The sequence below is a fragment of the Perissodus microlepis genome, chromosome 13 (assembly GCF_051167445.1).
Source record: "Perissodus microlepis isolate ML-2025 ecotype Zambia chromosome 13, ASM5116744v1, whole genome shotgun sequence".
In the NCBI taxonomy this organism is placed as follows: Eukaryota; Metazoa; Chordata; class Actinopteri; order Cichliformes; family Cichlidae; genus Perissodus; species Perissodus microlepis.
The window spans coordinates 6,637,208-6,659,269 of NC_140473.1; the positions used below are offsets into that span (position 1 = coordinate 6,637,208).

The 22,062-nt window shown below is 40.8% G+C and overlaps 1 protein-coding gene and 1 long non-coding RNA gene across 2 annotated transcripts in view; one reads left to right on the forward strand and one right to left on the reverse strand.

The window, feature by feature from the left end:
- kndc1 (kinase non-catalytic C-lobe domain containing 1) overlaps nucleotides 1-22,062 on the forward strand; it is a 49,450-nt gene that overhangs the window by 4,894 nt on the left and 22,494 nt on the right. Inside the window, exons 2-14 of the mRNA XM_084948188.1 lie at nucleotides 738-936; nucleotides 4,044-4,102; nucleotides 7,269-7,415; nucleotides 8,568-8,685; nucleotides 8,780-8,916; nucleotides 10,416-11,045; nucleotides 11,775-11,889; nucleotides 12,093-12,164; nucleotides 12,329-12,390; nucleotides 12,500-12,658; nucleotides 15,432-15,509; nucleotides 15,663-15,750; nucleotides 15,987-16,179. Of these exons, the coding sequence (XP_084804314.1) occupies nucleotides 738-936; nucleotides 4,044-4,102; nucleotides 7,269-7,415; nucleotides 8,568-8,685; nucleotides 8,780-8,916; nucleotides 10,416-11,045; nucleotides 11,775-11,889; nucleotides 12,093-12,164; nucleotides 12,329-12,390; nucleotides 12,500-12,658; nucleotides 15,432-15,509; nucleotides 15,663-15,750; nucleotides 15,987-16,179 (2,057 nt within the window). The remainder of the gene's footprint in view (nucleotides 1-737; nucleotides 937-4,043; nucleotides 4,103-7,268; nucleotides 7,416-8,567; nucleotides 8,686-8,779; nucleotides 8,917-10,415; nucleotides 11,046-11,774; nucleotides 11,890-12,092; nucleotides 12,165-12,328; nucleotides 12,391-12,499; nucleotides 12,659-15,431; nucleotides 15,510-15,662; nucleotides 15,751-15,986; nucleotides 16,180-22,062) is intronic.
- Nucleotides 18,579-20,018, reverse strand: LOC146374566 (uncharacterized). The gene is made up of 2 exons (XR_014801922.1): nucleotides 19,471-20,018; nucleotides 18,579-18,927 (listed from the first exon to the last, which is right to left on the reverse strand). It is a non-coding gene; the product is annotated as an uncharacterized LOC146374566 (long non-coding RNA).

The window sequence follows — 22,062 nt, forward strand, 5'->3', positions numbered from 1 at the left end:
TGAACTGTAATGCTTCCTCTGCTGCTGTTGCCTCCACATGGCCGCTGTGCTATGATGCACATGAGTCACTTTCACTCCAGCATCAACCTGTTGGATCAAGGTCCTCAAGGGATTAGGTAGAACTTCAGTCTCTGCCGTACCCCCTGTTCAGCAGGAAGTAATGGAGTCAGAGCTTTTAACGTCTACTTTGCATGCTCTCTATTTACATTTTAATAAAGCCGTTTCACATGAGTTGGCTGACTGAAATGCAGTTGAGAGCAAGAGGCTGTTTGATGGTGCATTTAGGTGCTCATGAGGGGAAAAGGAAGATGTGAAAGCCCTTCTTAAACTAGTTGAATCATTAAATTATAACTGCATGGATGTGCATTAATGTGGATCGCCAGGAGTTACTTGGAAGCTCAGTTTTTTCTGTCTATGCGGGTTCGGTGCCCGTTATTGAAGATAGCTGTTGCGTTTTGCCCTCTTGTGTCCCAAGCTACAAGCTAATAGAAAATGCGACCAAATGTTAAATAAAAAAAAGGGCAAAGAGCTCTTTATTAATATTTGCCTTCACACACACTGTATTAAATGGGAGCATTGGAGCAAATAGTGTTCCTTCAAAGTGTTCATTGTTGAAGAAATTCGAAAGGCAAGCCCTTATCCCTAACCTTAACTACATATAAACAAATCAGGCTTCCACTGTGGATCTTATTTAGTGTACATACCCACGGTTGTGTGTATTTGTGTTTTGTCCACAGGAAAATGTTTCTCTGGCAGACATCCTTTCTTTGCGGGACAGCTGTCTGTCTGAGGAGGAGGTGTGGGCAGTGTGTGCAGAGTGTGTTCTGGCCCTGCAGAGCATCAGACCCTCCCACCTCTTCCACACACTGTGCATAACACCAGACACTTTGGCCTTCAACGCCCATGGGAATGTTTGCTTCATGGAGCAGCTCAGTGGTGAGTCTATAGCTCAGGCTTGTGTCCTGTGTTCCTTTTTTAGACATTAACCACCTTTGTATATGCTAATTACAGGCAGTTGTTATTGTTTCTGACTATTTTCAGGGCATTTTTCATATATATAGAATTTTACTTGTCACTTGTTAGTGAAGCTGAGCGCTGAAGCTCACACATGCTAAAGGGAGAAATCAGTTTTATACTTTGAATATAGCAGATCAGATCAGAGCTACAGATTGTGCTTAAATTCCAGCTCGAGCTTTTTTTTCTGACATACAGAGAACAGGCGCCTTTTCCTCCCCTTTAGTGATTTGTTGCCCTGATCTGTATCACTTTCAATTTGCAAATTTCTGCCTGAAAATACTCTGTTAGTGTCTCACTGGATGCGTCGCGCTTTGCTGAGGTCGGCAGGTCTGCCCTGATTTGCACAGACAACATCTTTTACCCCATCACAGGGCTGCAAGGCCCAGTGACATTAAATGAAAATACTCTGTGAGCAACTATTAAGCCTCACCTCTTCTATTCTTCTTGTCTCCTTTGCATCTCATCACATATATGAGCGCTTGCACTGCAGCGTGCACATACTCCTTCAGAAATTGATAAGCATTGATTAGATCAACAGGGTTGCCAGGGGGATTGTTGTTGTGGTAACAGCGTGGATAGCCTAGCAGCACTCGGCCCGCTCACACTCGCAAACACTTCACAGCCGCCGTGGCATCCGTTAAAGTGGTTGCATCCATTTTTAATTTCCACGCATCTCTTCAGTCAGTAATAGAGACGCTTTGAAGTGATGTCTTGATTACTCTGTCAGCTGAAATTCTTCGCAGTCTCGTTTGTTGCCATGCTTTATTGGATTGTGTTCAGTCCGTTGGCTATGATTCACACTGCGAGAAGAGAAAGAAACCGCAGTGCTCACATTACCCTTCTTGCGTTAGTTCTACTGAATAGAATTCATCTATATCGTTCATCAGTGCTTCCCAGCTTTCCTTGCTGCACGGCTCCCTATTGATTCCTTTTAATTGAACTGTTTGTCAGATCGCAGTGCAATTTCAAGCAGACACATGGTGTATTGGTCAATCCCATGCCCACACACACAAACAAACGGGCTCTAACGCCTGTATCACAGAGTGACCTTGAGGGGCTTTGATGACGGGTCTCAGTGGGAACAACAGTTGCAGCGACACTTTAATGCTGTTTATTTCAGATGATTTACTATTGCGGTAATATCAGGAAGGTAATTGGATGTCATGGTGGGTGTTTTGGCAGCGTTTGCATTGCCAGAGCAGAGACACGCTAACAAAATGTGCTCTAATGGTTTTTTTATACAGCGATGACCAAGAAAAGCCGCGATTTTTCCCACAAGGTTTCACATCGCAAGCTGTTCAGTTTGTGATGAAACGGTGCCGGCTGTGCGCTGTGGGAAATACGATCAGCACATTTGGAAAGCGTGATGAATCTCTGGTATTGCTTGGCTCATGCTACCTGTTGTGTTAAAATGCTGTAGGCATACATGACTCTCCAAGCTCCCACCATCACCCTGGAGGCAACTGCGTCACTGACAACGGCTGTCTTTTTTTTTTTTTGTTACTCGCCTTTGTTGCCCATTTCACTGTGTTTCAATATGTCCTGACTACAAAGAGTTTAAATGTCTTGTCCTTTTTTCTTTTCTTTTTTTTTTGCTCCTGTCTGCCCTTTTATCTTTCATGTTTGATTGAATATTGAGCTTTTTTGAGAGGAGGTGAAAAAATAAATAAATAAATAAATTATATATATATATATATATATATATAAACAAAATACAGTGAGAGAAAGAAAGGAAACTAGAAAAGGAAGAGAGAAGGATGACGACCAGATAAAAGAAAAGGAGAGTGGGGTAGGCAGGGTTTGTGGAAATGAACGGTGATGAGAGATTGGATCAAAATGTCAAAGGAAGAGAGAAGGCTAACAAGGTAAGGGAGGGACTGATGTTGTTGACATATTGTTGAAATTCCAAAATAATTATTAGAAAAGGGGATAAAGGATGAAGAAATTAAAGAAAAGACACGAGGAGGGGAGAGAAGAGGGAGGATGATATGGAACAAAGGAAGAGAGAAAGAGGAGATGAAAATAGGTAGGTGTAGGAGATGAAAGACAAGGGGAGATGAAAAAGCAAAGTATGAGAAAAGGGGTGACAAAAAGAGAGGTGAGGAAAGAGCAATTTAAAAGAAACGGAAGGAGTAAAATGAAAAAAGATGGGGAAAGAAAAACAAGCAGAGAGTAGAGAGAAGGAAAGACAAGGAGGGGAATGATGAAAGCAAAAGGAAGAAAAAGATGAGTGAGTGAAAGAACAAAAGAGGAGAGGAGTCAAAAAGTTTAAGAGGTCTGGAGAGGAGATTGGAAATAGAGTAAGGAAGACACAGGAGAGGAGAGAGAAGGAAAGGCAAGATGAGGGGAGAAGAAGAAAGCATACAGGTGAGTCAAGGCTTGAGAACAAAAAATCAGGTGAAGTTAAACATAACTTTAAAAAAAAGGATGAGTTTAAAGAGGTGATAGAAAAGGAGGTGAAAGGGGAGAAAAGCACAGAAATTCACACTGACCTCTGAACACCAGGAAGAGATAGCCTAGCTCTAGCAGACAAGCCCCCAAATTGTCCTGACCCACTTTATTCCCCTTCTGCCTTTTCCATCTTTTCCTGAGCTCACTCGAGGGAGTGGATGTTACATTCGTAGTGATGTTTTCGTGCATCTGGATGTCCAGTCTAAGCGTCAACCTATTTCAGGAGGACAAAGTGAAGAATGCAGAGCTGCTCCTCTGTGCCTGCTTCCCTGCTCTGATCAGCAGATTGCTCATGTCTTGTTTGCCTGGGATTATCTCTGACACACACATTAGGCAAATGAAGGGAAGCGTCTGCACTAGCCCACTGGACCGTTGTGGTTTAGCGTGCTGGGTGCATATTTCTCTGATTTGCATCTCATTATAGGATATGCTTAGCAAGTAGGTTACAGTACAGAACTGACATGACTGTACGTCTGAGTATTTACATCAAATGGCCTGTTTGTTCCCCACTTTGATGAAATGATGATGTTTGCATGCTTAATGGTGCAGTTAATTGGTATGCTTTCAACCTGCAGACGATCCAGAAGGCTCCTTTGTGCCGCCTGAGTTTGACAACACGGGCAGCACGTTTGAGGTGAGAAATGCTGAATCTTCTTACTCGATGTGGTCAAAGGGACAGTGCAGTCATTCACCCCTGGGAGTTTCTCAATACAGCACACAGTCGGGGGCACCTTGGTGATGTTTGCTGAAAGAGAGGAGAGTGTTGTTTGTTCTCTGCTCTCACCTTAAACTCCATGCAAGACAGCAGCCATTCAGTTATATCCCCACCTCTGTCACCTCGAGCTGTGAAACAGTTATATTTGTGTACTTTCTAATTCCAAAATAGTTTATATTTTTATCATTTTCACAATGAATTCTATCTGTATGTCTGTAAAACAGCTGTTATTCATTTGAGCACACACAATTCAATAAATGAAACCATTTATTTCCAAAGTGACAGCTGTGCGTTACATCTCTGAAGCTTTAAACTGAATCCATTTCTATCCATGGTTTGATACATCACATAGAGACTGAGATGTGGAAATCACTATAGATTCTGGCCAAGTCAGTGACATTCATTTTATTGATTATATGCTATTTAGAAATATTCTGCAAATAGTCATACAGACTAATGTGTATTTACTTACGGCAAGAAGGTTGTGTTTTTGGTAGCATTTACGTGCATGGCATTCTGTGTGTACACACGATCGCTCGAACGGTTGTGAATGAATTCTGATAAAACTTTGTGGGGAAACTAGGAATCAACTAAACTAGGATTCTTACATACTGAAGTGAAATGGACCAAAACTGATTGATTGATTGATTGATAATACTTTATTCATCCCGAGGGAAATTGGGTTAAGGCTGCCAGCCGTACCAGTGCCATCTTACCCTTCCGACCATACATGCATTACACAAACATCACATGGGGAAGACAGGTCAGAGAGGTATAACAATGGAAAATGCACAACATGAGGAAAGACCATACCAAATCTGTTAAGTAATGTCAACATATAAAAAGCACTGTATAAAAATTTTAGATGTCATGTTATATTTGACCTTTGACCGCTCCTTCAAGGTCAGTAGATTGAATTGAATGTCAAAGTCCTAACTATGTTTCTTAATGTAATTATTTCCATTAAGAACATAAAGGCACATAGGGAATGATGTATGGTGATCCTAAATAGCGTGTTATTTTATTATGACTGTGTTACAGCACATACATAACAACTTGAATACATGTGCGATGTTCCTAAATAATGATTATTTGCACAAATTTCAACAGTGTAAAAATGGTTTGGCAGGAACTAAAACAAAACAACTGATTACATGTTCATGTCTATGGCAATGTCATGCATACAGTTTGTGCAGCTGTAAATTTAACACCAGAATATAAAGTGTGGATTCATTATGCAATGCACAGGTTTGCATACCTGACATACTTTCAGCTGAGAATCTACACTGACACATTATTGTTATTGTTCAGAGTAAATTATCAGTGATCTAGGCAGGTGTAAACAAAACCACTTTTATGAAAAAAGTCCGACTTCCCAGCCATAGTCGAGGTTTTTTTGTTTTTGCACCTTGTAGCCGCTGTGCAGATTAACAATGTGCCATTGAGCAAACTGTACAGATGAATATCATTTATTATTAATCACTGTGTATGTTGATATTTCATCACAGTTACGTTTCAGGCAGGCGCACTTTGAGAAAAGCCTTTTTAAATATTTTAAATGCGTGTGTGCTATCTGCGATTTTTAACCAAATAGCAGGTTACACACCATTTTGCCACTTTTGATTACTCATATACGCACGGTCAATTTCACTGCAGTTGAAGAGATCTGCTGTGAATCCTGCCCTGCATTACACTTGACTACATTATTCTGAGAGGTGTTTCTAATTTGTTTTCCTCCCCATTTACATTCACGGGCGGTGCGAAATGTCAGAGACACCTGAATATAAAGCAGTTCAGTCTACACCACCACTAAGTGTGACCTCACTGCTAAAACATTAACACCTACATCTGTGTCAGCAAGAACTTTGCAGTATATTATGTACACTATAACAGAAGAGTTGTATCGGATTACATTATATTCATTTTGGATGGGTGGATTAGCAAATGCTTCTTTGCTTTGAGTCAGTCTGAAGTGCAGAAATCAGCCTCACAGCTCATGCCTGATACACGGTCTGACCTCTTTTAACTGACTATAATCCCAGACCTCAGTGATTCACTTGGCTGGTACACAGTATCATCATGACTAACACAAACTGTGTCCACAGCTATGAAAATAAGCTTACAGTTTAATTCAACCCAAATTTCCCTTTAACATTCAGCAGTCTAAATCTTAAAACAGACTGGATCGAGTTGTTCTTCTGACTAATGCGTTTAAGCACAAGCCTCTTTATCTACGAATTTGCATACTTTTCATTGTAAGGTGCTTGCAGCTCCAGGTGTAAACATGTCTGAGTACTCTCCTCTGCACATTTATCTTTGTTCCTGCTGCAATTCTTTTAAAAGTAAGTCTGCATTTCTCTCACTGGGCTTAATAAATGTTCATCTCCATTATGTATCCTTTTTCGCTGTGGCTGAGTGCAGCTGTGTAACCATTCTATTCATCTTTATAGACTTCTCTGTACATCTATGTCTGCTGTATTATGGATACAGCACTGAAAAAACGTTATTGTCAGGAAACAGACAAATGCCTTTCATGCAACTGAATTCTAAAGCTTTCTGCTTCCTCCGTAGAAATGCAGAATTCAAATGTGAAAGTCGCACTCTGCCACTGAGCGGTGCGACTTTTCTCACCACCGCATGAATACATTTGCAGCAGACTTATGTAACTGGATTTCAAAGTAAACTGTGCATGCTAATTTTTTGCAGTTTTTCTAAAGAACTTCTTCTTCTTGCACATTTGTTTACCACATAAGTATGGGTCGAGCCCACTTCAACTGTTGGGAGCAATAGTTATGCGTAGGTCATGAACTCCGGAGCACCTGGTTCATATCCACTGCTGTCTCAGGGCTGACCATAATATCCACCGTCAGTGAAGCAAAGCAACACAAAAGCTCCGTCATAAATATGCCTACATGGCAGCGATGCATAGCAATTATGGCCTATAAAGTCGTTACGGGATAGAGTGTTATTTTGAGCTTTTCTAAACTCGTTCATGGATTCAGATCTCTGTGTGTACTGTAAATTCACAGCTGCAGCTGCTTTGTGATAATGACAGTGTTGTCTCCCTGTCTGCCCCCGGCTACAGGGCCATGTTTATTCTCTGGGCTCTACGCTTTCTGCCGCACTGAACTTTGTCATCGAGCCAGAGCTGGAGGCAGATCTGGGAGAAGAAATCCAGAGGCTGCTGGAGCAGATGCAGGAGGAGAAGCCTGAGGACCGGCCGCTCCTGCAGGTACAAAAAAAACCTGCTGACTCTTTATTACTGTTAGAATGATTTATAGAAAGCTGCGTGGTTTAAACTGCATGAGACAGCTGTGGAATAATTAGAGGTCTCGCTTCAGAAGGCGTTTTGTCCTGGGATCACACTAAAATCATTATAACTTTCACACAAATGGGAAAATTGGGTGATTTGCCTTTTTGACATGTAGTGAGACAGGAAAATATGGTTAAATATGAAATGTGTTGTGTTGAACAAATAGGAAAAGAACTGAAAAGCAATATCTCGTCATGATCTAATACGATGGATAATGATTGGCCAATAGCAATGTGTAGCCTGTACCGATGCTTTCCTCACATATATCAAGCCAAACAGTACATCCCAGCAGAACACGGAATCACTATTGCTTTACAGTCAGAACAAATATATGGATACTGTGATTACTGTAGTATTAAATCATGTCTGCTTTTCAACTATTAGACAAACTGACAGTCCATATTACTCCAGTCAGTCCGTGCTCTTGAGCAGCATCAAGTGGAAATAATGTGTCACTGCAAGTTTTGCATTTCACTGTCAGCCTCTTACAAGATAAACCTCAAAGAAAAAGAAAAACAGAAGTAAAATTGCTCATTCTAAGTGAAAAAAGGTGTTATATGATTGTAATATGTACTATAACTTTATGAGAACCCTCTCAGAAGTCTGCGTATAAGCATACAGAATAAGGCTCATGAAGAGCTCATGGTAACAAAATCGCAAAAAACCCCAGCAACTAGTCAATAATTCTGAGCAGTCATCCCTCCAGAAACAGCTAATTGGAAGAGGTTGCCAAAACAAAAGCCTTTAGATGGTTCACCCAGGCAAAAGTCCAAATCTAGAGATAAACAACAGATTTCAAAAAGGAAAAAAGGAGATTAAACACTGAAAATATATACAAAACTGCATAAACAGATAAAAAGTCCAAAAATGCTCTACAGCTCTAACATAGATGCCAATAATCCAGTGAATATCCACGCAGTGAAACACTGTGTATGTATGTGATGTATTAAAAAAATATGTAGGAGTAATACATTTATTCACAACTACTTGAAAAAGCAGCACATACACACGGTACTATGTATGTGTTTTCTGTTCATGTGTTGCAAACCTGCAAGTGTAACACTCCCACAGGACATCCTGTCTCTGGCTGAAGGACGGCTGTCCTGCACCTCCTCTGCAGCTGTGTGCCGCAAACTCTCCTCAGTTGGACGACGCGTGCTCTCCATTGAATCGGTTTCAAACTTTCAAGGTTATCATGTTCATCACGTGTATTCAAACAGATCGCCCCTTAGTCTCTTCCGTGATTTCTCCTGCTGTTATTTTCTTTCTTTTGGCATCCACAGATGGGCAGGAGAGCTCCTGGGAGGCGAGATGGCAGCATTCCAAACCTAAATGTCTTCTTAAAAGACTGAGCTCAGATGACAACACCAAAGATCAGCATGACAGTTCTGTTAAAACAAATGGTCTGTCCAGGCAGCAGGTATGGAGCAAGTTTTTAAAAATGTAGCAAGCAGCTGGAGGAAGAAATATTTTTAAAAACCTGTACTGCCAGCAAACAGCTTTTCCAGAATGTTATTGGTACCTTTTCAAAGTCGTTTCATAATTGAAATATATGTTTTATTTCATTTTCTGACTGTGTGCTAAATGAGCTAGTGATGCAACATCATGTCAGAAAAGTTATTGGCAGATTTAAGCAACATGTTAACACATTCCTTAAAGGAATCATATACAGTATTTAACTGTGTTTGCAAGGAGTAGAATATTACTATACAACTTTCTTTACAAGATTTCATTTACATTGTTGTTAGAATTTCAAAAACAACTTCTACTGTATATACCCCTATTAGATTACCAGAGTTTGTACAATCATAAAGAGCTTGAAAGTCAATATTTGGTATGATCACCTTTATTCTTCAACACAGCTTGAACTCTCTTAGGCAGCTTTCTTGGAATTTCTTTAAGTAATCTTCAGGAATATTTCTCCAGGCTTCATGAAGGACAGTCAGAGCTCTTCTTTTGGATGTTGGCTGACTTTTATTCTATTCTCCGTCACGATGATCCCACACTGCTTCGAAAATGCTACAGTCCATGACAAAGCCGCCACCGTGTTTTACAAATGACATTCACTGTTGTACCTCTCTCCAGACCTCCTCTGTGCATATTGACAATGATTTGAACCAAAATAATCCATAAAACCTGTTTCCACAGATTTTCAGTGCAGTTCTTGTATTATTTGGCATACCTCAGCATTTTCTCCTCGTTTCCCTTGCTTAGAATGATTTCTTGACAGTTTCTTGATCATCTGAAGGGTATCTCTCAGATCTTAGCTGGATTTGCTCCAGTTTCTGAAGGACATGACTTTTAGATAGTGTTCATCTGCTGCCATAGATAATTTTTTAGCTCTGTCTTTTCTTTTTTTCCTCCTCTTGTCCAATTACCTGAAATTTCTTTAAGGACAGACTGCAGGACCGACCTTCAGAAAGCCTGAATAACTATTGCTCAAGAAAACTTAAAAATACAAGAAAGTCTGACTGCTTGAAAGCAAAACATAAAGAAATGTAGAGTGGCTTAAGATCTTTGGGGAGTGCTGTATATTTGCACTGATGCTCATATTAAGCTTGGCAAAAGTTTCAAATCATAGGGACCTAATTTCTATCAGTAATCCCTAAAAGCTCGGGCTTCAGATGCTCCAAACTCTTTGGCCATATTTGTATCCATAGATCTGTGTGATGTCAGAGAGAATATCTTCATATGGTCACCTTAGGCACAAAACTCCAGAATACAATATAAAATTGTAAAGCATAACAATATCAAGAAAAAAACTATGGAGTTGAAAAAGGGCAGAATTGAGATTTTTGTTCTTTCCATTTCAGTTTGCTCAGTTATCTAAACTGTGGTTTCTGTTTTACCATCTAGACAATTAAGTTTATTTTTTGCCTTCAAAACAGCTGAAACAATGATAATGTTCTCAATCTGCAGCTGTGTGGGGGCTGGGATTCCACTCTCTGGGCTGAGGACATGGAGGGCAGTGAAAGAGACAGCTTGATCCTGACAGATGAGATGGATTGCCGTTCTCACAACAGCTCCCCAGTGAGGAGGAGAGCGCAGCAGAGGCTGAACAGAGTGAGGGGGGCCCTTAACCGCTCCTGTTCTGTCCCGGACTCCAACAACCCCCCCTGCTTCTCCCCTCCAAGTCACGGAGACATCAGTATACCAGTTTCAGACCTCACTGAGATAGGAGCAGACGAGCACTTGAGCTGCAAGTCTGTGTGGAGTAACAGACTTCAGAGATTCAGCCGGGGAAAGTCCTGTGAGACGTACCCACACTGTAACAGTGAGGACTGCTGGGAAATGTCCAGAGAAACTGAGGATGCTGCCGAGACTGAACACACCAATATTCAAGAGTGCCACGAAAGTCAGTGTGAGGAGTGCGCCCAGGACTTCGTACAGGACTTCGTGCAGGAAGTACAGGACTCCTCGTCCTGTACTTCCCTGAACATGGAACAGGACTCTTCTGAAGACCAGATTTCACTAAACCACAGCCTATACATTCCTAATAACTACATGACCAAAAGCATGCTGTTCCTGAATGAAGAATCTCAGGATGAGGTTAGCCATTGCCAGACAGCCTTTAAATTTATGGCTCTATGCTCACATCACATATTTTCTTGCAGTTAAATCTAAAAAAAGAGAAACAACAGAGGTCTCAGGTGAAGGCTGAAGTGGGCTCAACTTTTTTGTATCCTCTCAAAAAAGCTTTGAGTTGGCAGTTTTAGAGGAATAAGAAGGGAAGAGCTGGTTTCATTTCATAGTCTTTAACTGCATTGCATGACCTATGTCAGTAGAGGATCTTTGCTCAGCATGTTAAGATGGCTGAAAAGCTTTGGTGAAAAATGCTTGAGTGGAAGATGATGATGATAATTTAAGATTGTTGAGCTTTCACCATGCAACTAGCCAAGGAGGAGATTGCTAAGATTATTAGGGAATAAAAAAAAGTCCAGAGTACTTCGCACCTTCTAAAAAAAAAAAAAAGTGGAGAGAGATACAGTAATGTAAAACTGGTACCTGATTTCAGATTTTTGCAAATAATTAATCCTCTTTGAAACAGCTTAGTCAGATGAAAAGCTCACCCACACATTTCTCACACCTGCAAAACCATAAAATTAGAGTCAAGTGACAGAGTAATCACATAGGTACTCAGCAGCAATAGAAGCATTAAAAAATAGATTGGAATTGCTCCAGTTAGAGTTAATTAGGCCTTCTGAGGGAGCATCTGAAACTCTTTAATCTGTAACACATTCCCTTTTTAAGATTTGTTTGTTCTTGTTTTCTTTCCAGTGGATCTCTCTAAGAGAGTTGCTTGCTCGTTGTGGACGGAGGCTGACAGTTAATGAGCTGTGGGCTCTGTGTTACACCTGCCTAACCTCACTGCAGAGCTACATTGACTTTCCAGGTGATTTTACCCACTGTGTTCACAAAACCAGGAAGAAACTATCCCTGCAACAGCAGTTTTCTCTTCATTTTAGAGCTAGTGCTTACAATAGACTGGTAGAAAGTTCCAAAGCGGAGAGAAAAAACTGACTAGAAATGCAAATTACGTTACACGGTTCTAGCTCACAATTCTTCTGTGCAGCTGATTTCTCTCTTTTCTGTTAGCCTATTTATGCCTGGACACGGTGCATGTGGGCTGCAAGGGAGAAGTGCTTTTTTTGAAACCTAAAAACATAGGTAGGTACTTCTTAGTCATCTGCTGTTGTGTTTTTCATGTTTTTTGGGGAGGGATTTGCAATCTCTAGTTGTATACTCTCAAAATACTCACTGAAAATGCACTCTTATCCAACTTGTATGAGTATATGTTGACTTTAGGAACTAACTGTAAGTGTTCTTTGCAGGATCTAGAGATGAATTTTATCTTGCTCCTGAATATCAAGAGCATGGAATTGTAACAGAGAAGGTCGGTCTGTCAGAACTGCTTTCATTAATTTTTAAAGCGAAATTTTAAATAATTTATTTCAAATTAACCCCCACCCCGCTTCTTTTTGTTCTCGTCTGTCTTTGCTCAGGTTTGCGTGTATGGGGTTGCTGCCATTCTCTGGGCCACAGCCAAGTTCAATTTATCACCTAATCAAAAACTGGCGATGCCTCGGAAATTAAAGAGACTGCTCCTGGAGATGGCTAAGAGGACGCCTATCGAGCGACCTACCATCGACATGGCTAAAAAAGTATCATAACCCATTATTGTTATTATAATTTTTTTAAAAACATGAATTGTCACTTTAATCTAACACTATGAGTTGCTAGTTTTTCTCTAATGAAAGTCTTTATGTGGTTGTCAAAGCAAATTATCTGTGGGGCTCTATGCCTGACACTGCCAGACAAGAAAACTCTTTATCACTAGCTGGCTGTTACTCTGTTTTCTTCTTTGAACACATACAAAGGCATCACAGTCTTTTACTACATTAGCTTCAAATTAACTATCACAGTGCTTTTTGAATTCCTGAAATTTCTGACAAGAATGTTTCCAGCTAGTGATATTTTTGTAATCAGAAAGTTATTGTAAAAATACAACATGACAATTTGATTTCAGTATTTGTGCTTTTTTTTTTTTTGTTACAAATGAAAATTGGGTTGTAAAACTTAAATTTAGAACAAACACGTTGGCATGTTCAACAGAAGCCTGGAGTTATCTTACAAAGGTAGGGGGGAATGCTTATATTTATAGAATAGAATTAATGACTTTTTTTAAGCGTTTAAAATGCAGTACAGAATTCCCAGTGCCATTTTAGAGGCCACGGGGAGTCTTTACTGTTGTTAGTTTAAGAGCACTACTGAAGATTTCAGAACAATACTACAGACTTTTTGATTTTTGATAGCAAAGAGCCACAGCAGCAGCATGATTCCATTGATATCATGGTTTCCTCGTGACCTTTGCTGTTGCACAAATTATTTTTTCCGTATTTCTGGCCCCTGTAGTCTCTAGAAGACTTGGAGGCTTTTGTAAAGCTTAGGGCATTGAATATTTCCACTTATGAGCAAATAAAAAATGTCAGACTATGCAACTGTGGCTTCAGTACTAATTAGCATATGTTAACATGCTAAACAGGTTTGTCGGGTTTTGAGTTTTATGGTCAGATATAAAGTCATGGTAAAAAAAAAAAAAAAACAATGTATCCCATCTTTAAATTCTAATGTTTTATTTATCAGGACATAATAAAAAAAAAAAGATCTGATCCTTACCAGGACTTAAAGTTAGTAAAATACAACAGATAAATTGCAGAAGCAGTATGTGAAAAACTACCAAACCAAATGATTCAATAGCTTGTAGAACTAACTTTATCAGAACCTGGAGTCTTTGTTTCATAAAAGACTTTATGACACTCTCGCGTCATTGTGGAGGATTTTGGCCCACTTGTCTTTCTGCTTTATTTTATAGAGGGGTTGATTTTATTGAGGTTTAAAGCCATTCATTCACCACAGCATTTCAATCAGGTTGAGGTCTCAACTTTGACTGCACCATTGCAACACCTTGTTATTTTCTTTTACAGCTATTCTGTTCTAGATTTTCCTGGCATCATTGTCCTGTTGCTTGACCTAATTTCAGCAAAAACTTTCAGCTGTGCTGCCATGTTCTATCTATAGTGAAAGGCTGGTTGCATTAAGAGATCTGACATTTGATTGGACAATCAAGTGTCAGTAATGAAAATAAAAAACAAAAAAGGGTCAAGCAGTTCAGCCCTTCTTTCCTCCAGGGCATTGTGTTATCACATTACAATGATTCAGACCACCAAACTGACAGAACCTCTGCTTTTACAGAAGTGGTCATACTTATTTATAATCAGTTTAATAAATGCAGTTGATTTGCAACACCCATTTGATACTGTATGCCCCCATGCATTCAGTACTATCCATCCATCCTTTCATCTTCTTCTGCTTATCCGTGGCCGGGTAGCAAGGGCAGCAGCCTAAGCAGAGAAGCCCAGACCTCCCTCTCCTCAGCCACCTCCTACAGCTTGTCCGGGGAAACACCAAGGCGTTCCCAGGGAGATATAATCTGTCCAGCGTGTCCTGGGTTTGCCCCGGGTCCTCCACCCGGTGGGACATCCCATGAAGACCTCACCCAGGAGCCGCCCAGGAAGCATCCTTGTCAGATGCCCAAGCCACCTCAACTGGCTCCTTTTGATGTGGAGGAGCGGCAGCTCTACTCTGAGCCTTTGCCAGATGGGAGAAGTCAGCCACCCTTCAGAGGAAGCTCATTTCCACCGCTTGTATCCGCGATCTCGTTCTTTCAGTCACTACCCACAGCTCATGATCATAGGTGAGGGTAGGGATGTGGATCGACCAGTAAATTGAGAGCTTTGCTTTTACACTCAGCTCTCTTTTTAGTACTAATGACATGTTTATGTAAAATGCTAAAATGTAATAGAGTTATTCAAGCACCAAATACAAAGCAAATACAAGCAAAAATGTATCTATCATTTATCATACATTTATTTCTAACTTATGTTAGAATACTAAACTATGAAGTGAACATGGTAAACGTTGCTTTCACACTGCCCATTTTTTAATACTTTTATTCATCATAGACTTTCTATTCTATCACTGATTTGTGTATTCTAATGACACTTTTTTTAATCATTTTCCAGTCATTTATTATAAAATGCACTTTGCATTACACTTTCTTGTTTGCAAAGTTTTCTATAAATAAAGCCCATTTTGATTTTGTTTATCACTGTGCAGATATCACAACTTCAAAGAGAAGCATCTTTGCTTAGAGTAATCTCTTTTTTTCCCTTGTCATTATGTCAACAAAGAACTCTGTGACGAATGCCATAATTTACTGTTACTGTTACCCTGTCAATCATTTTAAAAAGGTTGCTGCGTGTTTTTTTAACCCTTGAGCTATTTCAGGAGAGAATTAGTTCTGACATTATCCATATCGGTGTATGAAGTGCCTTGTATTGCTATCACACTTACTCTCATGTGGATCTGTTCCAGAGCTGTTGTGACTACTTATCACGCCAGGGGACAAATGCTGAGACTGTCTGGAACAACCTCATCAGCAGAGTTCACCCGGTAAACCTTTTTTCACCACAGATATATTAATGCTATTGTACCTGTGTATTAGTAAAGTGTCAGTGTCAGCTTCTTGTGGTCAGTGTCGGTTGTGTTTTGTGTCACTGAATAGTCAGTTCTGGTTGTCATGAACATATTGTATTTTCTTTTCAGCCAACCTTAAAATTCTCAGATGCAGAAGATTTGACGACCACTGAAACATGCCAAAATTCATGTGAAGAGTCTGCTGAAAACAACAGTGGTATGGCAGCTTTACTTAAGTAGGGATGACCCTCGTGCAATACATTTTACTTTAACATGTACAATATTTTACATATCCTAAATGTATGAAATATTAGTAAGCCCCCTCTGAAACAAACCAATAAAAATGTATTTGGTCTCATTAATTTGAATCAGAATTAAAGCTGATGGTATTTTGTACATTGCACGAGACAATATCACTGATATTGTAAATGGCACTGTGGTAACTGTGTGTAGGCTTTGTCCCCATGGCCACTGAGAGCCGACTGGCTCCTGTGCCTGGCCCTGTTCCCCACAGCTATCCAGTCAATCAGGAACTCCAGCTCCCAGAGGCCTTCACTTCCACCGCCACACACTTCACCCCCATCATCCTGACCAGTGAAGGAGGTTTAGAGGGGGGGGACCAGCATTTTTCAAATGACACTGACGGGTAGGAATACAAAAGTGATATTACGGCTTTACATTATATTAAACAACGATGATCAATCTATTTGTAAAACAAAGGTTTCAGAACCATTTTTGTAAATACACGAATTTTTCCTGAGAGTTAGATGGGAGGCTGGTTAGCCTAGCTTAGCACAAAGGCTAAAATCAGAAGAAAAACAGCTAGGGTGGTTCTCTTTAAAGATAAAGGCCTAAAATTGGGCCGTACTAGCAAACACTTTTTAAAGCAATCAAATCATTTTGATAGTATAAACCAAAATACGGTGTACATTTTAGGACATCGTCAGGTCTCAAGAAAAAAGTTGTCAGGTATCAGACAAAAAATTGTCAGGTCTCAGTTCTCAAAAAAAAAAGTTGACAGGTATCAGACAAAAAATTGTCAGGTCTCAGTTCTCAAAAAAAAAAGTTGTCAGGTATCAGACAAAAAATTGTCAGGTCTCAGTTCTCAAAAAAAAAAGTTGTCAGGTATCAGACAAAAAAATGTCAGGTCTCAGTTCTCAAAAAAAAAGTTGTCAGGTATCAGACAAAAAAATGTCAGGTCTCAGTTCTCAAGAAAAAAAGTTGTCAGGTATCAGACAAAAATTGTCAGGCCTCAGTTCTCAAAAAAAAAAAGTTGTCATGTATCAGACAAAAAATTGTCAGGTCTCAGTTCTCAAAAAAAAAAGTTGTCAGGTATCAGACAAAAAAATGTCAGGTCTCAGTTCTAAAAAAAAAAAGTTGTCAGGTATCAGACAAAAAAATGTCAGGTCTCAGTTCTCAAAAAAAAAAGTTGTCAGGTATCAGACAAAAAAATGTCAGGTCTCAGTTCTCAAAAAAAAAGTTGTCAGGTATCAGACAAAAAAATGTCAGGTCTCAGTTCTCAAGAAAAAAGTTGTCAGGTATCAGACAAAAATTGTCAGGTCTCAGTTCTCAAAAAAAAAAAAGTTGTCAGGTATCAGACAAAAAAATGTCAGGTCTCAGTTCTCAAAAAAAAAAGTTGTCAGGTATCAGACAAAAAAATGTCAGGTCTCAGTTCTAAAAAAAAAAGTTGTCAGGTATCAGACAAAAAAATGTCAGGTCTCAGTTCTCAAAAAAAAAGTTGTCAGGTATCAGAACACAAGGTACCAGAGAGAAAATCTTCCTGCAGGTGGCGGTGTTGTCATGTCCCACCCGAATTGATTTCCAAATACGTCATCAACGTGTGACAGTGGGAGAGCGTAAGGTCATTGACCTCACCGGAGTTTTACCGCGGTTCAGGCTCCTAACGACACAAGGTAAGTTTAACTTTTGTTCATATTTTTGCAACAGTTGTGTTATATTAAGTTGCGGTTTTGTTGTGAAAGTTACATATCAGAGAAGGAAAGCTAGTTTTGTACGAAACCAAATCAGTACTATTTTTGTCTGGCTAATTCATTCTAGCTAGCGACAGTGGTGAAATGTGATTTTTTTGTTTTTTATTCGGAGATGTTTCTGTTTTATTAGGAGACTGTCTCACCCCAACATCGTCAGACTCATGGCAGTTGCCCGCACTGAGTCCTGCTTTTTGTTGGCAGCTGAATACATTCATGGCGCAACCCTGCAGCAAGTGCTTCACACAGACAGCTGCTACTCTAATAGTCTGTGTTGTTGAAGGATTCAGCACTTCTTATGTTTTTTTTAATCCATTTTTAGACAGCGATGAGATCGGCTACACACTCCACAGAAGCCCAGAGTTACTGTTAATATCAAAAATATAATGCTGTCCTTTGAGATTTTAACATTTAAGACTGTGAGTTTAATGGATCTAAAACTGTTTAAATCTCTTCAGCCTGGTAACATGGAAACTTTAAAAACAGCAGCAGAAGGTTTCAGTAGTGTAGTATAATTTGTTCTTTTTATTTAATAATAATCCATATTATGTATAACAGCTACATTCACCCTGGAGAGAAACTAGTGAGGGAGAACCAAGCTCAGGACCAAGCTGGGTTTCCTGGGTCCAGAGGTTTGGAGAAACTTCTTCCCTTTCTTTCATCACAGCTGTCCTGTGCCAGAAGTTCTGTTGACCCACTGAAAGAGGCATCATTTAAGAAACACCAGGAACACTGAAGCTCATCGCATTGATCAAGCAGGACTCATGATCTTCACCAGCAGCTCCCTCACAGGGAAATCTTCAGCACTCCTCCGTAGGCCCGCCCCAGAAGATGGATAAACCCAGCATTTCATGAACACTGTGATGGAGACCTTTGGTTTGTGTAATGTTATAAATACTCGGATACTCCCCAGAGGCTCCGGACTTTTACATAAAGATATTATATTCAGTCCTGTAGAAAGTTATATATTTAAAAAGATATGATCCTCTCTGGTTACTCTGGTATGAATAACTCTGAATCACTTTATGGTAAATAACACACTATCTGCAAAAAACTGTGACCTTTGACCTTCATCAGGTTTTATTTAATTGTGTTAGAGAAACTCAAACGTGCTCTTTATACAGCTGAGTACATCAAGTGTTTAAAACGGAAGCTGTGCAGGTCTGAGATAAAAACTGAGGTCCTGTTAATGCTGATATATAGTGACACAGTTACAGGGGTGATTAATCCTTTTGTTTTTTTGTCTTTAACTTTATCAATAAAGCTGCAGCTTTCACTACAGCACATGTGGTACTTTAACCTTTGTATTGTTTTCATCAGTTCATTTTGCAGTTAACATGTGAACATGTTGGATGATCTGTCTGCTGTCACTGGGTGGTGCTGAGGTCTGAATCTGAGGGCAGCTCCTGTAATCACAAAGAGAACAGAACCATCAAACTCAAATATAAATTTTATCCCTCAAAATTGAAATAAAGCTGATTCTTCTGTCCTCACACACTCAGGATCTGAAGTTCTTCTCTTACATTTTTTTCAGTATTACAGTACACTACAGTACTTTAATCCATAGTTCCTGATTAATGAGGAGCTACAAGGTACAAGCTTTTTTTTTTCTTTTTTTTTTAAAGTTATTGTCTTTACAGATGTGGCAAGAGACTGAAAACATGCTGTTGTTTGCACATATTTAATATTCAGCTCTGCACAGGAGCTGAAGCAGGATGCAGCCTGTTGCTTTTACAGTATAATGCTTGTAATAAAAGTACAGTAACAGTAATTAGTGACTGAGTAGCCCGGAGCGTTTCTCTTGATTTCTTTAGTCGGTGTAAATTCATTCACCTGCACAGATTAGCTAAACGAACCCTGACAGCCGAGTCCTCATCTTAGCTAGCTAGGTCTCAGGACCGAGCTAAGGACGGTAGTTACGGATTAGCTGACAAACACGTTTAACTTACCGAAAAAGTGCAGCAGGGCCTCGGGTCCTTCTGTCGGGTAGTCCAGTTTACTGAAGAACACCTCAGGCTGTCAGGTTAAAACACTCGGTCGTGTTTTCGTAGCGTAAACGCTGGCCCTCCTCTCAGAGCCTACGTTCTATCTGCTATTCCCGAACAGAGATACGCAAGTTTCTCCGTGACTGCAGCTGCCAGTCAAAGCTGTTATGATGACGTTTCACCCCAATTTAACATCACCGCGGTAGGAATTAGAATCAAACTTATGGGAGAGGAGACCCCTTGAACATCAATCAGCGTGATGAGAACTATTGATAACAAAAGAAAGAATCTTTGGAAAAAAATTATCTGAGGAGAATAAATTTATTTTAGTCTGACCCCAGTCCCATCCGCTAACATGGAGGAGGCGGGGTTTATGACGTATATACTGCAGCCAGACACCAGGGGGCGATAGAGACGTTTTGGCTTCATTTTTGGGGAGCTGTCGTGTCGTCCATCTTTTATACAGTCATTGGGTGGGACATGACAACACCGCCACCTGCAGGAAGATTTTCTCTCTGTCTGGTACCTTGTGTTCTGATACCTGACAACTTTTTTTTTTGAGAACTGAGACCTGACATTTTTTTGTCTGATACCTGACAACTTTTTTCTTGAGAACTGAGACCTGACATTTTTTTGTCTGATACCTGACAACTTTTTTTTTTGAGAACTGAGACCTGACATTTTTTTGTCTGATACCTGACAACTTTTTTCTTGAGAACTGAGACCTGACATTTTTTTGTCTGATACCTGACAACTTTTTCTTTTGAGAACTGAGACCTGACAATTTTTTGTCTGATACCTGACAACTTTTTTTTTGAGAACTGAGACCTGACATTTTTTTGTCTGATACCTGACAACTTTTTTTTTTGAGAACTGAGACCTGACATTTTTTTGTCTGATACCTGACAACTTTTTTTTTTTTGAGAACTGAGACCTGACAATTTTTTGTCTGATACCTGACAACTTTTTTTTTGAGAACTGAGACCTGACAATTTTTTGTCTGATACCTGACAACTTTTTTTTTTGAGAACTGAGACCTGACATTTTTTTGTCTGATACCTGACAACTTTTTTCTTGAGACCTGACGATGTCCTAAAATGTACACCGTACCAAAATGTCAAAACCACAAGCTGTAATTTCACGTTGACCTTTACATGTTTCAAATTCTTATTACGTATAGTTACTTGTTGTCATTGTCATGGTCATAAAAATGTTTGTAAATGATCTGGCAATGAAAACAAAAGTCACTTGTTGATCACTTGACACACCAGCTCTGGTTTTGGGAGCCTGGATCACATAAAAGCAGAAAAATTTCTGAGGCACTCTGTTGATTAGAAATATAAAAATATTGTGGCGAGCTCAGACAAGGAGGAGACAGAGGTGTCGTTTGGTCTTGCTTCCCGCGAGTTAGCCAGGGAGCACAGCCATTTATTAGCATTCAACAGAAGCACAACAACAACAAAAAAAAGGCGCTCTCTCCACCCAGAAACACACAGTCGCAGAGAGAGAGCGTCACCTGTAACCATGGCAACATAACCATAACAACAGAACATAGCTGTCAAACCCCAAACAGCCCTGACCTGCTACATAGCCCCCAGCTAAGGGGTCAGTCGTCCCCGACAACTCCATTACCCAACACAAAGTCCTGCAAATGTCCAGGTGTCTTCTTTCACCGAACAGGCCGATCTCGACCAGCAGGGGAAGAGTCACTCAGATCAGAACATGGGGTGCCACCAGCATCCCCTGCCACGGCGGCTGCTGGAGCGGGCGGGCGGTATGGTAAGTCTGTCCTGGTGCAACACCACCATGCGCCCTGGGCCCGGCATGCGGATCCGGTACACCACTTCTGTTAGCCGCACCACGACCTCCGCCGGCCCTTGCCAGTGACTGCACAGCCTGGGGGACACTCCTCTCTTGCGAACCGGGCAGTACACCCAAACCTTGTCGCCAGGCATGAAAGCTCCCCTCGGCACCTGGTGTCGAAGGCTCTTTTCTGTTGTACTCCGGCGCTGGCCTGGGCCTGGCGGGTGTAGTCATGAACCACCGCTCCCTCCGCCTCCTGTAGCAGTCCATGGCCACCAACATGCGCCGGTTCCCTGACTCGGTGACGGGGAAAGGCCCTAGGACGTCCACTCCCACTCTCTCCATCGGGGCCCCCACCAGGTACTGCTGCAGGGGGGCAGTGGAGCGTTGAGTGGGGCCCTTCCGTGCCGTGCAGGTGTCACAGCAGTGCACATGAAGTTCCACATCCCATCGACAACCAGGCCAGTAGAACTGTCCTCTGAGACGGCTGAGAGTTTTGGCATTCCCATAGTGGCCGGCCCCCACCGAGCCGTGGACAAGCTCGAGCACCTGCGACCGCAGCGACCGAGGCACCAACAGCTGCAGGAGATCCTTGCCCTGACCGGGGGCCCGCCGTCTCCGGTATAGGAGGCCGTCGTGGGTCTCCAGATTGTTGTACTGGGAGTGGTAGGCCTTCACTTCGAGCCCCTGTCCCGACACCCCCGTCCAACCTGGGCGTTTTGCCGCCTCCAGCCAGGCCCCCACCTGAACCAA